General features: G+C 28.2%; 6 protein-coding genes across 6 annotated transcripts; 3 read left to right on the plus strand and 3 right to left on the minus strand.

Moving 5' to 3' along the window:
* The first annotated feature begins 10 nt into the window (after positions 1 to 10).
* On the plus strand, positions 11 to 1,348 carry OCT59_010920 (uncharacterized protein). The gene is made up of 5 exons (XM_066136180.1): positions 11 to 83; positions 147 to 219; positions 399 to 531; positions 614 to 698; positions 766 to 1,348. The coding sequence occupies exons 1-5, from the start codon at positions 23 to 25 to the stop codon at positions 831 to 833; spliced, it is 420 nt and encodes a 139-aa protein (XP_066000832.1). The 5' UTR covers positions 11 to 22; the 3' UTR covers positions 834 to 1,348.
* Positions 1,349 to 1,783: 435 nt separating this feature from the next.
* Positions 1,784 to 3,221, plus strand: OCT59_010921 (uncharacterized protein; the record flags this gene model as incomplete). Its single annotated transcript, XM_025321408.2, has 5 exons — positions 1,784 to 2,284; positions 2,353 to 2,413; positions 2,490 to 2,633; positions 2,707 to 2,778; positions 2,858 to 3,221. The coding sequence occupies 5 exons, from the start codon at positions 1,784 to 1,786 to the stop codon at positions 2,887 to 2,889; spliced, it is 810 nt and encodes a 269-aa protein (XP_025168910.2). The 3' UTR covers positions 2,890 to 3,221.
* A 3,917-nt stretch (positions 3,222 to 7,138) lies between these two features.
* OCT59_010922 (uncharacterized protein) lies at positions 7,139 to 8,605 on the minus strand (the record flags this gene model as incomplete). The annotated part of the gene is made up of 4 exons (XM_025329458.2): positions 7,139 to 7,669; positions 7,748 to 7,984; positions 8,054 to 8,462; positions 8,529 to 8,605. The coding sequence occupies 4 exons, from the start codon at positions 8,603 to 8,605 to the stop codon at positions 7,139 to 7,141; spliced, it is 1,254 nt and encodes a 417-aa protein (XP_025168909.2).
* Positions 8,606 to 10,591: 1,986 nt separating this feature from the next.
* Positions 10,592 to 12,492, plus strand: OCT59_010923 (uncharacterized protein; the record flags this gene model as incomplete). The annotated part of the gene is made up of 7 exons (XM_066136181.1): positions 10,592 to 10,607; positions 10,827 to 10,949; positions 11,022 to 11,216; positions 11,292 to 11,326; positions 11,534 to 11,671; positions 11,781 to 12,140; positions 12,235 to 12,492. 7 exons carry the CDS (start codon positions 10,592 to 10,594, stop codon positions 12,490 to 12,492), a joined length of 1,125 nt encoding a protein of 374 aa, XP_066000833.1.
* A 5,099-nt stretch (positions 12,493 to 17,591) lies between these two features.
* Positions 17,592 to 18,049, minus strand: OCT59_010924 (uncharacterized protein; the record flags this gene model as incomplete). Its single annotated transcript, XM_066136182.1, has 2 exons — positions 17,592 to 17,695; positions 17,809 to 18,049. 2 exons carry the CDS (start codon positions 18,047 to 18,049, stop codon positions 17,592 to 17,594), a joined length of 345 nt encoding a protein of 114 aa, XP_066000834.1.
* Positions 18,050 to 18,212: 163 nt separating this feature from the next.
* On the minus strand, positions 18,213 to 18,496 carry OCT59_010925 (uncharacterized protein; the record flags this gene model as incomplete). The annotated part of the gene is made up of 2 exons (XM_066136183.1): positions 18,213 to 18,386; positions 18,467 to 18,496. The coding sequence occupies 2 exons, from the start codon at positions 18,494 to 18,496 to the stop codon at positions 18,213 to 18,215; spliced, it is 204 nt and encodes a 67-aa protein (XP_066000835.1).
* Positions 18,497 to 20,593: the final 2,097 nt, after the last annotated feature.

Genomic DNA, 20,593 nt, shown 5'->3' on the forward strand with positions numbered 1-20,593 from the left:
TTACAGTTCTGTGAATCTTAGTATGCTTTCACGACTTGTACGAGAGCATAATCAAAAGCAACAAGCCGTAAGGCGTAACAATGGTGCGTATTTGTAATATTACCACGCCATATTTATACGGAGTCTTACAGCGTATTTTAAATCAGAACAACTTAGGAAGGAAGCTGTACAGGCTGTTAGTGAGGTGACTGATTCTTTAGCTGATACTTTAAACGAAAGGTATGTGCGCACGCTGTTTGATAACGATCCCTTAAAAGTGTTAAACTGATGAATTTCTATAAAATGTATGCCACTATTCATACTTTATATTATTGTATTTGATCGAGAATAATAATGGATATTTTTAATATTTACATTTTTTTATTAAAAAATACGGTTATTTTTTAAAAAACTTAAAGAGTCTCGACTATACTCAAAACTCAGCGTGAAATCGAGTCCGAAGCCAGAAAGTTATCTTCTCAATCAGTTAAATACACGAAACAAACAAAACAATGGTTGAGCATGTTAGAAGGATTCAATTCAGCTTTAAAGGTTTATTTCTTTTTGTTTTTATATTTAAACTAAAATATGTATATTAAAGAATGTTATCATGATTTATCTTTTTTTTACAAAGGAATTAGGCGATGTTCAAAACTGGGCTGAAGTAATAGAGAAAGATATGAGAGAAATTGCAACAACTTTGGAATTTGTTCACAAAGGTTTACTGAAAAGTTATTTTATTTTAATCAGTCTAGAATTCGTAATAAAAAATTTCATTTCCTTTAGGAACGATAGAGGGCCAGACGATAACTGCGGAAATATCGACGGTATCGGGAGACAATAAGACTAATTGAGGAAATTTTTTTTTTTTGAACTGGATTAAATTTTAAACTTTTGATCTAGTCGCGAGTTAGATGAAAATTTGTCATTGCAGATGTAATATTAATTAATAGCCACCACGTTTGCAAAAAAAAAGATTTTTTATCGCGCCTGTCAATGATTATATGTATCGGTTATGTGCAAATTAAACAATAGGCGCGATATTAAAGATATCAATCAATTTAATCAAACTATATTTGGGATGTCTTCTTTGTCTTCCTCCCAAACTTAAATTTTTTTTTGAAAGGTATTAACCTGTTATGAACAAAGACTTGTATTACGTTACCTAACTGAAAAAACGTAACAACGTATCAGAGAATTTGATTATCTATTGTATCTTTTTTTTTCAATAAAAAAATTTTTTATCTACTTCCGATATTATCGTGTGAATTTTTTTATTCTGTGGGGTTATATTAATATATGGAAATGAGTTGCGATATTACGATAAATTGAATATGTGGGCATAATAAAAAAAAATTTCCTGAACTCTATAATTCATTTGATCATTTGTGAACCACCATTAAAAATAAATAAATCATTTCGTGAATATTTATGGTTAAATTCTCTCTTTTTTTCTCTCATTCCTCTGACTCTTTATATTGTTACCTGTGTCTTACATAAAAATAATTTATATTATTATTTGATTTTGATTTTGGTGTTGAAAATTAATGATGTTCTTCCAATAACGTAATCAGGATCTGAGATTTTCCGGAGCTGTGAGAAATATATAAATACGTTTTCACTTTTTTTTCACTTTTTTTTCTCTTTTTTTTTTTTTTTAAAAAAAAAAAAAAATACGCTACATGAGCCATAAATAGCGTTTAGTAGCGAAATTATTAATTATTGTAATAAAATAGGAAATAAGATACCTTTTTTTACAATCGTTTCGCTTATTAATAATTATTCGTATTGAATAATAACAAGGATGAATTTAAACCCAAGTTATTTGTTAGATACACTCTTCACTTTGTTCTTAAAAATAGTATTGGCAATATTATTAAAAATATTATACATCATCAAAGGAGAGGAGATCATAGTAACAAAAGTTGAAGTTACTATTAAGAAAGCAAATAAAGAGAAGCAATACACTCATATTTTAGACGCATCAAAAGATAGAGCAATTAAACCAAAGGACTTAATCAATGAACCCGATCTTAAAGGCACTCCATCCGATATTAATAAACAACAAATAGCTGAGGAAGAAATGAAAACAAATCTCATTACCGGTACTCCATCTGAATTGAAACCGGAAGAAATTAAGGATGAAATAATTAATGATAAGAACGATAAATCGGAAGAATATGGTATCGAATCCACACCTGAAATTCAAGAAAAGCGTGAAATTCCTCGACTTGAAACTGGTTGCCCATTTGAAATGAAAACGTCACATAATAATATTAGCGGATCGGGCACTATACCGTTTGAGGTAACTAAATTATATTAGCATACCAACTGGCATTTATGAATGAATGCTAATATATGGCTATAAAACAGTTTTACTGGAAGAATGGCGGACAGGAAGTTGTAATCACGGGCGATTTTGATGATTGGCAAGGTAATTATTAATCACGTGACGATTTATTGAAATAATTAATTTATCGTAATTTATATTTTTATTTATTTTATTTTAGGCACTCATAAAATGAAATTTAATCCGGCAACTAACGATTTTGTTGCTGTTGTTGATATTGATCCTAACAAACAAAATGAATTCAAGTTTATCGTTGATGGGAATTGGCAACCAAATTGGGATTTACCAACACGCACAGATGAACGTAAGTTTTATTTATTATAATCGTTTTATATATATATATAATGACTTATACTATAATAATCCATTATTTATAGATGGAAATGTTAACAATATAATCTATGCCTTCCCATCTGGCCCGTTGAGCCCCGAATATAAAGAATATGCTGGTGAATACTTTAAAAGAGACTTTATTTTGTATTAGCTTATTGAAGGAATATAACTAATTTTATTCCATTTTATTTGTAGCTCCATCTTTTCAACTCACTGCCGCTTATTAGTGTATCTTATATAAAGGTTTCCGTTTTTGAATCATATTTTAGCTCATATTGCAGGGCAAATTGTGTTTGCTATTAGTCTCTCATTTTTTTCTTTATGAAAAATATACCTACAGTTTTTTTAAGCAGTTTAATTTATTTATCCGACATGTTAATCCACATTTGTATAGTTGTAGTTGTATACCTTACTCCCAAATTTCATTAATATACTATGACAATCTAATAAAATATATTAATTTAAATCATTACCAAATATATTTTAAATACTTTTGTACAAAAAGATATTATTAAATTAAAAATAAAATTACTGTTGATTTGATTTACATGTGAAATGCATACAAATTGCGGGGTAAAGGATAATCAATTTTTTTCTCCTGAAAAAATAATAAATATTGTATTGTGTAAGTATTAAAATTTCCATGGAATTTACACATTTTTTAAATTATCATGGCCATTGCTAGTTCTTCATTATATTTTGAATTGATTTATTCCTTATGAAGGTATACCATCTAAAAATGCTAAAGGTAGTACGGAATTATGTATTTACTTTTTTATAAGGGCATTGCTAAATCTCACTGCACCAGCATTAACAAATATTAACGGGCAGAGTTTCATCAATTCTGCCCAAAATTCTACCCTAATTCTACTAGTAAGGTGACAATAACCTGCGCAATATTTTCATGATTTTATTTTGGAATACCAAATTCGTTAATTTTATATTAGCACAAAGATTCCCTTATATACAGTATAATAGTTCTGGAAAAAAAATGTAAAAATTTAAAATGAATTTTTTGCACTAAAAAATAATTGAATTTTCAAAATTTAGTGCAATAATTATTATTTTATAAAGGTTCATTTGTCATCCTTTTACTTAATAAAATGTAATATTTGAGTATTATAAATAATATTAATAATCATCCTATTTTAAACTAATCCTAAACTCTATTTAAATTTTTTAACAAGATTTTTAAATATAATACACTGTATATTTTATTTTATTTACTATATATTCTTGCATTATATTGTATTTCTTTACATTTACTACATACATAATATATATTCTTTTTATCAATATATATTTCCTTTATTCAAATATTGCCATTTTTTTTTTATCAGAGACTTTTACATTAAATTTTAATCTTTTATTACATTTTAATACCTTATTAATTTTTTAAAAATCAATGTATATATATTTATTTTAACAGATTAGTTAGGAAAGTGTCTCAAACTTCCATAATCGGCATATTGCATAACCATCATATAATCATTTGTTTGTTATACACTTTTTTATTAAAAATAATTTTACCATTAGGGCAGTGACAGATATTACCTAAATTAAAGGGCGATCAGAAAGAGAAGGACAGGTAACTACTTGTGAGAAAAGACTAGGGGCAGGGAATCCAGGTGAAGACCAGATATAATCCAATCATGAAGAACCATTAGCATAATAAAAGGTAGGATCAGGGCCAGTTAAAGCAGAAGAAGAGCTATGGTCACGGAAATACCTAGAGAAAAGTAAACATAAAAATCTAAAATGATTGCGTGAATAGTTAGAATGAGCGATTTCATCAATATTGAAATTACCAGAATAACTACATGATAATTATTGGAGCAAGCATGATCAAGCCAAGAAAGAAGTTTGGCAATAGGATCATTACATAAAGTTTTATGAATAAAACCAGAAGGAGGGTAATACAAAGAGATAATAGAAATTTTTGTTTGATAAAAAAAAAGATCTAATTTCAATAAACAACTATTCTAGGAATCGATAGTCTGTACATGTTTGTGTAAGAATAACGAAGTAAAAGGCTAACGCCATTATGAGGGCAGGATGAAGAAGAACAGACCCAATAGGACCAAAAATGATATTGATAATGTTCATTTTTAAAAATAAATTTCGCATTAGAAGAAGAAAGTTAGGTATCATTTAAAGATAAAACACCAAAGGAAAAGTAAAGGAAAAAATTTAATAAATGTTGTTGACACACAGGAGAAACTAAACCATTAACATTAATTTATCCAAAATTGATAAGAGGAGAGAAGTGAGAAGAAAAATTATGTTTGTTATTGTCCATCATTGTTGCACACTGATAAAAAATGATGAAGAAGGGAAAAGAAAGGGAATAAATTATTGATTAGCTCAGCCATTCTGGCAAGCTAATAAGATGAAATTGTTTTGTTTGATTCCTTTATTAATAGATCCAGTCAAAAAGGAAATGGTGCTAGCGAGAGAAGAAAGGTATTGTTTCATATCAATTGGGAAGGAAGGAATAACATTAGAAGGTGGGATAGGAGTCAATTGGGAAATTGGTATAAACCCACTTGTTGATTGCAAAGGAGGGAGAAATATCAAGGATATTACTATTGGGTTTAATTGTATCATCCCATTCTTTCATAGAGGCAGGAATGTAGAAAGAAGTTGATGCATTAAAGGGACCTGAAGGAGGAGTAGGAGTGGTAATAATAGACTCTAATTTGATGATACGACTGTTTATGATATGAATTCGGGTGGTAAAGAAGCACCTAACTCAGCAACTACTTTTTCTGTGCAACACCGATAGTTCTCCAATCTGTAAAAACGGCAGGATCAGATAGGTAAACAACGTCCATTCTATTAGCAAAGTGTTATAATTCATTAATATCAGAACATGATGATGTTGATTGTCGTTGAGATTGTCTCAGTTCCATGGTTAGCGACATTGGAAGTGGAAACAAGATTGCTATCTATTGTTAGGTTATGAATTTGAACGTTAATATGATGCATTTAGGTGCGATTAACCATTTTCAATATTATGAGGGTGAGCAAAGTGATTATAATGCTTAGCTGGATGAGAGGAAGTTTTATCCTTTTACTGTGCAAACAGTCTTATGACTTTATCTTTCATTAAAATTTTAACTTTGAAATATTACAAAATCGAACAATATTTTAAAATAAGAAAATAAACTAATAAAAAATAAAAAGAGTAGCTTCACGACTCATACAAGCAAAGAAATCTAAACTAAAATCAAATTATTAAAGAAAAGAAAAACTAAACTATTACAGAATTGCATAATCCAACTTTACCTGAAGGCCAGTATGAATCAACTATCTAACATCCAAAAATCCGATCCAATCCGTTACTAGAAAGAGATTCTAAGAGGTTGAACTATTAAGCAGCATAGAAAATCCAAGTGCAAAATCTAAGATCCATCTTGGATTATAGAAGAGGATATTCAAGAAATCCAGAAATTCTGAAGAACTATCACCAAAGAAGAGTTTTGATGATGAAAAAAGAGTTTAGTAGAGGAATTGGAAGAAGGGCTACGTTGTTTTAATGAAGCAGAAATTCCTTGAGATTCTTCTTAGACATGAAAAAGTACATTATGACAAAGCCAAATTTCACCATATAGTTCAACTTGAAAATCGTTAAGAAGAGGAGAAATATGTTTGTAAATGATAGAAACAGAAAAATATTTTTTAAGAAATGTCGTCAGGTAGGTAGGAAGCAATTCCCTAGTAAGCCATAAGCAAGATTGAGAAGGAGCATTATAGTTTCAACAATCCAGAATTGAAAATTCATTATGAAACGAGGCTGGTAAAGATGTTAAAGAGGAAAAGAAAGCAATACAAGCATTTTAAAATTTCAATATTTTATTGCGATAAGTTAAGCATGGGTTAAGATTAGAAAGAATATAAGGATAAGTCCAAAAAAGATTAATATCTTCAGGAGCAGAATTGCATTGTGGGCAAAATCAGTCTGAAGAATATAAGTAGGGTTTTCATTATTGCAAAGTAGTTAAAGTAGGCAATACATCAGTAAATTTTTTAGGACGTGGATCCCTAGGGATTTCTTAAATTGTTATAGAATCCTTAAGGATCCGGCAATTTATAGAATCCTTAAAAATCCTTAGACGAATTATAAAGATCCCTAAGGATTCTATAAATTGCCAGATCCTTAAAGATTCCTAAAAATAAAATCTTCAAGGAATCCCTAATTTTAAATTTTTAAGAATTTATTTATAATAATTAAACAACTGAAAAATAAATTTACAAATAAAGTTTTTATATTAATTAAAATAATTTTATTATTATTATTTATTAACAAATAACTACTAAAAAATAAATTTATTGACAAAAAATTCATTTTCAAAATCAAATCTCTTTACTACATATGCTAAACCTACAATAGAATTAAAAAAAATTACATCATATTTATTTACAAATTTCATATGAGGACATTCATACTTGATAGGATGCCGTTTGGAATAATAATCATACCAATGTACTAGTACGATAGGTAAGATAGGATGGTTCAGAAGAAATGAAATTTCTGCTAATATTAATACTTGCAATATAAATTATTTCATTAATTAATAATACAAAAAAATAAATAAAATAATATGTAAATTTATATAAATTTACTTTGCCATAACATATTCCATCATCAGTCAAGTAATCTGCATCTTCCATCGCAATTGCAACATCACTAAATCTTGCACGACCATGAAACTTGCTAGTTGCATATATAATTTCGTTATTTGATAAAATCCCAGTAGCATAGATTTTCAAATAAATATCTTCACTTTCAGATACATTAGATTTTTCGTCTAAATAATGGTCTAAGCAATTAATTAAATGATTCATTCCTTCAATGCACAAGTCATCTACAATCTTTTCATGTTCAAGTTTTATCTGAAGAGATTGTAATTCACTAATTGGCAATTCCCAAAGTAATGACTTCATAATTTCTAATTTTGATTTAAAGATTTTTTTTGGAATGGATATAATTGTTTGCCGGCGAATCTAAAGATTAAAAAATAAAATAATATTAGTATTTTAATTAATAAAATAAATTAAAATTATAAAATAAAGTAATTTTACCGTTTTAAACATTTGATCTAAAATATTTTTTTTATTTGTCATTCTATACGGGTTTTTTACCCAGTTTTTGTGTAATGTCTCGTAGGTTTCGGTAGTTAGCCCATTTATTGTACCATAACATTGAATAGTATGAATTGTGTGATATCTCCACATATGAAGTTTTGGTAATTGAAGGCTGCTAGAAGAAAATCGTTTAAATAATTTTACAAAAGCTCGTGTCCAGTCAATTATCTCATTCTTTAATAAAAATTTCATTGAATTAATTAAAATATAGAGTTTATATTATATGGTATAAATTGTAATTACCTCAAAAATTCTCAAATCATCTTCACTGAATTGTTTCTTTTTTGACGTTATATACATCTTAACAAATTTAATATAACAATCAATAAGCGTCATGTATGGAATAAAAGAAATTGAAGCTGCATTTTTATCATCAACTGTATAGAGTTCATCAATTACGAATATAATAATTTTCATTACATCTCGCATTTCAGCTCCTGTAAATTTTAATCTGCGCTGATATCCTTTTGATAATATTTTTAAACCATTAAACGGTGTGATATTAGCTAATCTATTATCCATTTTAGTGAGAATTTTATTGCCACATTGCTGCATAATCATATCTCTTGTAAAATTAAGCATATATGGAAATAGTCCAATTTCCTGAAGATGCATACGATCCATGGCTACTGCATCATAAATATTTGTCATTCTAGTATTAAATAAAATAAATGCTTAATTAAATAGTAATTACAATAAAATATGATTTACAATATACCTGAAATTCCAAAAAAAATTTTCGTGGTCATGAATGGAGTATTCTGCAGCATTGTGAGAAATTACAGCCTCACGCATATTTTCATGTGTTCGTAAAATTATTGAATTCTGTTCAATATGCATATTATTCAGTTAATCGCCAGGCGTAAGACATTTATAGCAAGGATATTTTGCACGATATGACTTGTAAGTACAACAAATATTTTGTGCTTCCAACATATCTGCAAGTATAGTAGACAAATAAGGAGTAAAATGTTCAACGGTTCCATTTATTGCTAAATAAATACTATCATTTTGAAGAAGTAGTTCCAATAAAATTTTTAAAGCACATTGTTCTAATTTCCGTTGCATTTGTCTAAATTCTTTCGATTCTCTTAATTTATTATTTCGAGTAGTTAAATGTTGAAGAAATCCAATTAAGACTTTAGCGTCAGGAAAATTTCGACGCCAGTTCGGAATATTGCCTAAAGTTAAAAAAATAGGATATTCCGATTGTTTTCCTAAAGAATCAAGTGTTGTCCCATCAGTATATATCATAACGGCCAGAATCTTGCTAAATGGATTTTGTCTTTCACGCCACCAGTTTGCAGTATTCTGTTCAGAATAAATACGCACTAAAGTTCCATTCTTAAATACAAATCAGTATTAGTCAATGGGAATAATGAAGAATCAGAGAATCAAAATGGTATACAACTTTACTTACTTTGTTAGGTTCCCATTGTTCATTATAATCAAAAAGAAAATCTTTACTTAAATCAGTATTTGATACAAGACTTTTGATTGCATCAAAAATTGGCCGATACTGAAATTTGTAGATTTTTCCTTCAAATTCACACAAATTTTTTGTTTTAATATTAAAATTTTTAATATCCATTTGATCTATATACATTCTACCTTTTCGTGTAGAACTAGGAAGAGTTTCAGTACAACTTTTTCGAATTATACGCAACATAGAGTCAGCAGCTGCATCCGAAAGATGGTATTGTGTTACAGCTGTCATGAATTCCCTATATGTTTCACTTGGCCATAAAGACTGTTTTGGTTCAGTTTTACTATTTAAGATCTCATATGCATTTGATAGTCCCACGCCATAAGAACCTTTATTAGATCCCGAAGAATTTTCAGAACAATTGCTTTTACTGTCTTTTAGCCAGATGAATTCATCGATCTCAACTTCATTATATTTCTCACCTCCATTATCATCAATATTGTCACCATTCTTAACTTCATTTTCATCATAATATTCATGTTCATCAGCAGCACCATCTTCATCTTCGTCAGCATCATAATATTCATATTCATCAGCAGCACCATCCTCATCTTCGTCAGCATTATCATCATCTTCATCAGCAGCACCATCTTCATCTTTGTCAGCATCATTATCATCTTCGTCTTCGCCAGCATCAACATCTTCATCTTCATTAGCATAATTATCATCCTTAGCATAATTACAATTATATTCATTAGTATTATTTTCACCGGTTATATAGTCATCTATTTCGTTATGTTCAAATACTTGTTTGATCTTGATTTATTTGAATAGATTTAAAGTTAGGAATTAGTCTAGTAAAAAATGACGAATAGATATACAAAGAATTACCTCATTAACCGTTCTATTGTTAATACTTGAATCTTGTGAAAAATTACCAAATCTTTCAATATCATTCCAGATATCATTATTAAGAACTGTTGGTAATGATATAGACGTAAAATCCAGTTGCCGTTAATCTTGAATCCAATTCAACGTGTACGAATGTTTGAAATATGGATGATTCTTATTATAGTGTTGTGCTATATCAGTTCTTCGTGAGAAATATCTTTTACAAAGGGTACAATTATACATTTTTAATTACAAAAAATGTAATCATAGAATGAAATTTTAATAAGCCACTTTGGATTATTAAATCATACATATTCTAATCTTACGTCATTTAATCAGTAAAATTATATAATTTCAAACATTATATCATTTAACTATTTTCTTTCCCACGACCTATTACTTGAACTATTATCAAAGTTTTCAAACGAATTCATTGTATCCAAGAATAATTACGGAATTTTATTATGGCCGAAGTAAAAGGTAAATAATAATATAAGCGAACTTTTTTAAAAAGTTGTTTTAATTTATTTTTTTAATACGTTTCTTTATAATTATTTAATGTTTCTTAATTTATTTTTTTAACGCGTTTCTTTATAATTATTTAGCATTTTTTAATTTATTTTTTTAACGCGTTTCTTTAAATTATTTAGCATTTTTTAATTTATTTTATTAATAACGCATTTCTTTATAATTATTTAGCGTCTAATCGAAGAGTTTTAAGAAGTAAAAACCTTCAAGAATCTTCTATTGCAATTGATTCTGAAGCAGTAGAAACTGTAGTAAGTGAAGCAGATAAAATTGCAGCAAGGTTAGCTGCTAGGGGTAAGTTGACTGAACTTTACATATCGATACTATTGTTAAATATAATTATATTAAAAAATTTTGATTATGTAGTTAAAACTACAAAAACTTCAAGACGACAGAAAAAAAATAAAAAGAAAAATCCTGTCCCAGAACAAGTTAATAATGAAAAAATCTCAGAAACACACGATAAACCAGATGATTCCAATGATATCACTGATGAAGCTGCACTTGCAACTCTTGGCAATACTTCTTCAAGTACAACTGTTTCACAATCAATAGATACCGGTATGGAAAATAAAATCTGTGTAGTTTATTATTATTTATTAATATTTTTTTCTTTTATAATATATTCATTTACAGTATTTAACCAACAGATTATTGGTGGTGTAAAACGGGTATTAGAGCAAAATAAGGAAATATATAAAGCAATTCATGAAAATAAAGCTGCGCAAAAATCATTCCGAAAAGAAATTCGTGAAAAAATAGGAGATCTTTCGTAAAAAATTGAGCAATTAATTACTCCTGATGATTCTTATTGGAAGGTAAATTCCAATATTATATTCATGTAAAAATCGTTATTACTACTAATTCACTGTCTTTAGAATTTGACATCAAGAATATGTAAAACACAACTTCCTCTTCTTGGCCTTTATCCTGATGAATTAGAATTCAAAAAATGTTTTGAAGTAATTCTTAAGCAAGAGAAACCGGGATATATTAAACAGTATGGATTTCAATGGGTCCATTTTTATACAGGACGTATTGATCCTTTGATAATTACTCCAATTATGTTTATTTGTTAATAATAATTTAATTATTATTAACATATTTATTTCAATATTTCAATAGTGCCGTGAAGTAATCAAAAGTCGCCGGTGTGACAAGGCAAAAGATGTCCAGGCTGCAATGTTTGATATATTTGGTGAACAGAATTTATCCCGTATCAATACTTCTGCAAAAGCCGATGATATTCAAGCATTTAAAAACTCCAATAAAACAAAAGAAGCATTCAAATGCTTATTTGAGATGGATGATGACAATATTCTTCCATATATTGAAGCGATCAAGAAAAAAGCATGGGGAAAAAAAAGTATTACCAAAAGAGATACGGCTTTTACTTTAGCTGTCTGTGAAATTATGTTAAATCTAAGACATCCAAAAATTTCTGTTGGTGATGATACTCTTCGCAACCGTTTTAATATGTATTGGGTTAGTATTTAATACGTCTTATTGTATATTATTTTTATTTATTTTTATTTATTTACAGTATAATTATTAATCATAGTATTTTAAATTTTTATAGGATTGTATTTGTAATTCGGCAGAAATAACTGCAGATACAACCAAACCAATTAGACAAGTAGAACTCAGTAAAGATTATGTTAGTTCTGAAGATTCGAATTCTCTCAGTGATTCTTTTGAAGAAGATTTAGATAATAGGTTAAAAGAACATCATAAGAGATATTACGAGAATGATAGTGATACTGAAAATCAAAGTCAGAAACATCAACAGATGGATAATGATGTTCCTTTTACTCTTTCTGTCAATCAAAAAGAATAATTTTAAATTACATTAGGGATTAATTTTTATTTTTTATATACTTTATTTTATTTAAATTAAATTGTTAAATATGCTATTTAAATGTTATAATTAATTAATAAATAATAAATAAAACGATTGATAAATATACTATATAGATATTACAATTATACAATTAATTGTTAAATTTGTAAATTCATAATAAATAATTAAAAAAATAATCCTTAAGGATTCCTTAATACTAAATTATGATCCTTAAGGATTCCATAGAAGTTTTTGAAATAAGGAATCCTCGCTGGTGGGGGAGGATCCCTAGGGATCCTTACTAATTATGAGATTTTTGGAATCCCTAGGGATCCGCATCCCAAAAAAATTACTGATGCTATATCTAATAGGAGCTTAATATAGAAGATCCAGAATTCAGGACGACCATTCTTGTGCGAAGTGAAGCCTTTTATTTGGAAAAAGCAAAGGTGTATACCAGCCCAGTCAAAAAGCCAAGCGCAGTGAAATGTGCCAATGAGCAGAAGGACAAGAGATTTTGAACTTCTCCTATATATAGTACTTATGAAATGACGAATATTCATATTAATAGGTAAAGAATTAAAGACCAATATACATGGAGCATGATGAAGTACCAATGGTGGAAAGGTGAGTTGAAGACTTGTATACACGGCTTTTGCCAGATTATCAGCTTGAATATTGAGTGCATAATCACTATGAGCAGGAACTTTGACCAATTCAACTTTTAAATTGAGATCCTTAAGAATATATCGAATAATCAGCCAGAAAAGATGGTTGTGTTGCCTTAACAAGTTTTATCTTTTTACTTTGCTAATGTTTATGGCCAAGCCTTCCTCTACCTCTTTTAAGGTATCCTTGGGCTAATATCCTATCATTCCCAAGGGGTGAACATTATACCAAATACTTACCGTATATCGTGAATCATAGTACCCCTCTATGCATAGTATCCCCTTGAAAAATTTCATAGAATTGTATAGTACCCGATATTTTACAATTATCTCGTGATCTAGTGATCAGATTTGAGCCATCTTTTTTTTGTTTAAAGGTAGAGTGTATCACGTGATACTTCATATAGATCGACTTGTCAAATTCCTTATTACATAGTAGCACTATTTTCTGTACAATATAAACTTTTGTAATACTTAACATAAATGGATAAAATTTATATCGTTAGAAAGCCACAATTTTGAACTTTTATTTTTTTAATTAAAAAAACTTCTTTTATAAAAAAAATCTTAAAAAACATCTAATGAAGTTGCGACTAGGCATATATGTTTTTGCGATTAGGCAATCTTGAATTTTATTGGTTGTTAGTATCAGTTATATATTTAAAATATAAACAAATGATCGGCAAACCTATAGTAAAATAATTTGCCACCCGCTACATATAAAAAATAATTGATATATACTCTACCCTTAATAGCTCTTATTGAGCTCTTCAAATAAAAAAAGATCGTTCAAATTGAACTGGTATATCATAAGATATTTGCAAAAAATGGAATTTTTAGGCATACATCTTGAGTACAGGATCAAACTCCGATTTTTGCAAGATACCTGGGATACTATGGCCTGCTATATATGGTAATTCCTCAAATAACAGCACTGTATATGAGAATATTTCCCATTAGACCACTTTTAAGGCTGATCTAAAGCTAGAAATACGCCGCCTACTCATCTTTAACCCATTGCATGATACTGGTACTCAATTTATTTTACAACCTTTAGAGAGCACCTACTTTCATGGAGGACTTTTAACAGGTAACATCAACTATTTAGTACCCTTCTATACCACCATTTTAGGTACGAAGTCTCACTCAAAGACTATTATAGCCTGTGATTACTCAGCACTAATAGTACAGTTATTTACCCTAAGTCAGTGTTATACATTTTTGATATCTAAAGCTTTTTTTGGTTGTTTCAGACATGTCCGCGCTCTGTCTGTACTCTTTTGTAACTTAAAAACTCTATAAAAATTATATATATTTATACATAATTGGATGCTAAACATTTTTGCTAAATATCAAACAAAGTTATCATAGAAAAATTTTGAGGGATTATCATTTCTTTTTTGTGTAACATATCCCAGACATTGTCCTGTGACAACACTACACCAAATGTATACTTTGTAGTAACCATTCAGACAGAAAGTAGCAGGCATCTGTTCAGGATCACCCCTTATGGTGGGTATTAACTACCAAAAATCACTAACCAGAACCCAAAAAGTGGGGAATCAAACCTCATAACCATGCTATCTGTTTTGTGTATGAATACTTTGGTTGGTCTAAGACCTAACAGAAGGTCAAATTACCACTAAGACATTGCATTTTCAGCTTTACCATCTAGAATGACTATCTAGCCATTACTGATCTTAAGCGGTATCGTGAAGTGACCATTTGGACAGAAAGTCTCCCAAAGTATAGTAGTAACCTCAAGAATAGGACTGCACACAATACACATGCTAATGGCTAAAGCACTAAATGATCCGAATTGGTCCAGGTTGGGGAGTAACCTAGGATTAAACCAAAAAATTAGTTTATTTTGGTCCGACCTGATTTATATTAAAAGGAGAATCCAGGATCAGACCAGATCAGACCAGTTATTTTGGTCCGATCCAGTCCTATAATAAAAAAATGTTGCGAAAATGTTTTTTTAATTATAATTACTTAGAAAAAACATTTCACAACGTTCTTTCGTTAAGTTAATTAAAAAAATATTGCAAAAACGTTTTTTTTAATTAAATATGCTAAAAAAAAATGTTTTGTAACATTTTTTCTTTAAATTAATTAAAAAAATATTGCGCAAACGTTTTTTTATAATAATATATTAAAAAAATGTTATGCAACATTTTTTCATTAAGTTAATTAGAAAAATGTTGCGAAAACGGTTTTTTAATTACAGTCAACTCCCTCTATAGTCACTCCCATTATAGTCACATCTACTATATAGTCACACCAGTTAAATGTTCAAAACACTTTATTATTAAAATCTATCCTATATAGTCACAATCTATCTATTAGAGTTCTGCAAAATCAAATCAAATCAAATATATGGTCAATTTGTATTTGATTTAATTTCTTGAATCAGATATTTAATTTTATTTGATTAGTTTAATTTAAATTTGAATTTGATCGAATTTGATACGTTTAAATTTGAATTTGATTTGATGTTGCGTAACTTTTTTAGTATATATCTGCGAATTTTGGAATCACGACATGATGATTTTAATATTATTTTACGATATATCGACATGTTTTTTACATTTTTTATTAGACATGATTTAGTAAAATTTATTAATCATTATATACAATCTTCATACACTAATAAAAGACAAGCTATATTATACTATAGGTATGAAAAATTTGTCAATAACTTTAAAATTATCTTGTAAAATATTTAAAATTTAATACACAGCTTTATAACAATATTATACACCTAAATATCTGACAAAAAGTATTAAACCATTATTTAGTAACTACTACTATATCTGCGAAATTGTCAGGTTACTCTAACTTCCAAGTTAGATGGGTTTTAAATATAGTCGATGGGGTTTCAAGTGGAGTTCGAGTCAAAATTTTTTTTGATCATCTGATCAATATTACATTGGATTATCATGTAGTACAGTTTTTGTGAAACTTAATTACGACAATCTAATTCCAAAAATCTGCGGATATACTTTCTTTTTTTAAAAATTAAAAAAGGTTTTCTTCTATATGACTATTAGCGTCAAATAAAATTCACTAAATTAATACCGATTTCTCGAATAAAGCAGTTGTTATTAAACATAATGGGAAATCTCTTGAATTTAATCAGATAAAGCTTCTTGCTAAATGAGCCTGAACAAATGGAAAGGTAATTCAATTCGTTCCTTTTTTTCATTTTTTTTTTACTTCAGGGAACATCATTAACGCTTCCTTTTTCTTTTACTTTAGCGAACCCAGATGAACAGACAAAGCTGAACAATTGGGATCTTGAACGAAATGTAGTGACTGGTAAGTCATTTCGTTTTTTTTCTTTTTAACTTATTTTTTTTTAAATTTCTTTTTTTCTTTTTTTCAGGAACAGAACTTAGGCGAACGGACGAAGCTGAACGAACTGGAATCTTGAATGAAATTCTGGTAAGTTATTTTGTTCTTTTTTCATTCATTTTTTTGATTTTTATACTTTCAGGGAACGTAATTAACGTTAAGGTTGCTTGTCTAAACCTCTTCAAAATCCTACGATTAGTTTCGTCAAAATTTTACTATAGATTTATTATAGTTTCGGCAGAGTTTCGGCAGTTTCGGCATTTATAATAAGTTTTGGCAGTTTCGCCTTTCTCCAAAGTTTCGCCAGTTTTTTAATATAACTTTAATATAGTTTCGGCAGAATTTCACTTTTTGGCGAAACGCCATCTTGCCTAAACCCCTAGGTTTTGGCAAGCAACCTTAATTAACGTTTCCTTCTCTTTTTAGCAACTCTGAACGAACAGACGAGTAGACGACTTGGATCTTAAACGAACGAACTGTGGTAGGTTATTTCGTTCTTTTTTTTTTATCTTTATCCTTTCTGGAAACGTCATTAACGTTTCCTCCTCTTTTTAGCAATCCTGGACGAATGGATGACCTGGATCTTGAAGGAAATATTGCATTTCGTTTATTTCTTAATTATGTTACTCTTTTTTATTGTATAATTTATTTTGATTTTTGTTTAAATTGATGTATTATGCCATGTATTACATTTTTGTTTTTAGTATAACCCAAAAAATTAAATTAAATAAAATTGTTAAACACGTTTTTAATATCGCAAAATGTGAATTTTTATTTATTTATGTAAAATACTTAGAATTACTTAGATTTTACTGATTTGTAATATTAGGAATAGTTAACCAACTTCTAAGACACATAATTGCGCGAATTATGTCACTTGCTAGTCTATTTCGTTCTGGAGTTATTAGATTACCACTTTCACTAAATAATCGTTCTACTGGCGCACTAGTTGCTGGTATAGACAGATAATTTCGTGCCATTTTCGCTAATGTAGGATAATTACTTTTATGACCTTTCCACCATTCTAGTACATTAATTGTTCCTGGTTCTGGAGTACTATTGAAGTAACTATTAAGCTCTATGCAGCTTATTATTACGAAACTGTTTAGGAACTGGAAATAAAGAATCTTCACTGTCCTCATCCTCATCCAAATTATTATTTAAAGTTCCTGAAACTGGATAATAAATGGAATGATATTCATCAAATTTACGTGTAAACCTGGATTTAAATAAAACAATAAATTAATTAAAAATTTTTCATGTAGTTTTTTTTGAAAATTTAACTTACATTTCTTTGGCATTTTTATAATACAAATTATCATCTCCATTTTCCCCATCTTCCCAGTCCTTAAAATATTTAATTTTCCAGCGAGGATCAAGGATTGTAGCAATATAATGTGTTTCTCAGATGCTTTATTGTAATACTCATAAAGTTTATTCCATGCTGCATTTGCTGCTAAAGCTATATTATTTGAAGTTTTGTTCTTATTCATTTTTTTTTCAGCATGACCCATAAGAAGATTATACATCGGATATACTGCACTAATTGTGGCCTTTTTTTTCTTTCTTCTCTATCTTAATATTCCTCTTTTTTTTTTTAAAAAAAAAAAGTGAAATATTGTTTGTTATATTTCTTTGAAGAGGATTAGAGTGGACTGCTTCTTTTATTATTACGTATAATTATAACAATTATTAAATGTCTTTGTAAACAGCAAAACGATATGTTAACGCACACATTTCAGTTGAAAGTTTAGCAAAATACCGTAAAAATGCTGCAATATTTTCCAGAGATGTCCAATCTGATTGACTTAATTTAATATTGTTTAAGTCTGAAAATTCATTAGCTAGTATAATTTTATCAAAAACCTAATTGTAAAAAAGGTGTTGTAAAATTTATATCTATTTTACTTTGTAATAAATTAAATATTATAATACCAGATACATACCACTTTTAAATCTAGAGCTCGCTTAACCATATCATATGTTGAATTTCAACGTGTTGGAACATCAAGAATAGGCAATAGATCATCAACTCCATTAAGTTTAGAAATTTCTGAAAACTTTTTGCGACGTTGTGATGATGAACGGGATTTGACAATAAGATTCCGAATTTTATCAATTTCTGGTTTTAGTTCCTTTAATGCAGCTTGAACTGCAAGATTTACAACATGCGAAAACATCGACATTGCTGATTATTTTCAGAAAAATCAATATCGTTATCTTTTGCCCATAATTCAAGATAGCTAAACATGGTATCATTATTTGAAGCATTATTAGTAGTAATGCTATTAATCTACAAAAAATTAATTATTTTAGTTACAATAAAATAGATAAGTAATTTAATAGTTATTAACTATACCTTTTTCGAAATACCATATAAATTTAATACTGTAATTAACTCTTCTGCAATATTTTTTCCAGTATGAGAACCTTCTAATTCAATAAAATCAAGAGTTATTTGTTGAAGTTTCCAAGAATTATCAATAAAATGTACAGTTATTCCCATATATGATTTGACAACAGTTGAAGTCCAAATATCTAATGATAATGATAATTTTCCCAAAGTTTCTTTTAAAATTTTTTGAATAGTTATTCGTATATCTATATGATATTGTATAATATCACATCTAATTGTATCTGCAGATACAAGATGAAATCCACCAGTAACTTTTTTAAGAATCCATTTAAGCCATCCTTCAACAATTGTAAATGGAAGATCTTCAAGAATAATCCAATTTGTTAACCATTTTCGTAGATTTTTTTCTGTACTAACCTATATTAAAAAAAAATTTATATTTTAATTATTTTTACCAAATATAATATATTATTAGTTATCCACTATATAATTAATTACCCCTGTAAAAATTTCACTATTATTATTTGCCGATAAACCATATTCTTTGCTGAAACTTGGAGTTTACAATCGATATTGATTAGATATCGCAATGATATCATTATGATATCATTACGATATTTTGATAAAAAATAGATTCGACGTCGTTAAGTTAGTCGTAACTGTATTTAATCGATATTGATTAGTTCGATATCTCTGCGATATCGCTGCGATCATTATGCGATGTAAATATTATCACGTAACCACATCGTAATGATGTCGTATTAACATTGAATTAATATTACAAAAATATTTGACATTTATTTGATATCGTAACCATGTCGTAGTGATATTGTATTAACATTGACAAAATATTTGACATTTTATTTGATATCGTAACCACATCGTAGTGATATCATATTAACATTGAATTAATATTGCAAAAATATTTGACATTTTATTTGATATCGTAACCACATCGTAGTGATGTCGTATTAACATTGAATTAATATTACAAAATATTTAACATTTTATTTGATATCGTAACCATATCGTAGTGATATCATATTAACATCGAATTAATATTGCAAAATATTTGACATTTTATTTGATATCGTAACCACATCGTAGCCATATCGTAGTGATATCATATTAACATCGAATTAATATTGCAAAAATATTAAAAATATTTTACATCTATTTGATATCGTAGCCACATCGTAGTGATGTCGTATTAACATTGAATTAATATTACAATTTTATTTGATATCGTAACTACATCATAATAATATCATATTAATATCAAATTAATATTACAAAAAATGTTTTACATTTATTTAATATCGTAACTACATCGTAATGATATTATATTAACACCGAATTAACATCACAAAAATATTTTTATTGTAATATATGTTTATTATTTATTATACATTAATAATAATAATTTTTTATTAGTGGATTATTATGGGTGAGTGGAGTACGTTTCTTTTCTTCCTTTTTTTTTATTCTTTTCTTCTCTTTTTCATTCTTTTCTTCTCTTTTTTATTCTTTTCTTCTCGTATGTGAGTAGATGGATACGTCATTTTCAATTTTAAAATATATATATATATATATAAAAAAATAAAAAAAACAATCATGATTAATAAAATGTACTCTTTGTAAAATATATTTAAAATTTAATACATAACCTTGGGATAATAGTTAGAGCAGGTAATTCCGGGATTTTGTAAAGAATAAT

The sequence above is a fragment of the Rhizophagus irregularis genome, chromosome 19, assembly GCF_026210795.1.
Source record: "Rhizophagus irregularis chromosome 19, complete sequence".
NCBI lineage: Eukaryota > Fungi > Glomeromycota > Glomeromycetes > Glomerales > Glomeraceae > Rhizophagus > Rhizophagus irregularis.

Coding starts and splice junctions, on each gene's coding strand:
- OCT59_010920 (XM_066136180.1), top strand. CDS start 23: ATGCTTTCACGACTTGTACGAGAGCATAATCAAAAGCAACAAGCCGTA. Junction 220..398: donor GCTGATACTTTAAACGAAAG/GTATGTGCGCAC, acceptor AAAAACTTAAAG/AGTCTCGACTATACTCAAAA. Junction 699..765: donor TTTGGAATTTGTTCACAAAG/GTTTACTGAAAA, acceptor CATTTCCTTTAG/GAACGATAGAGGGCCAGACG.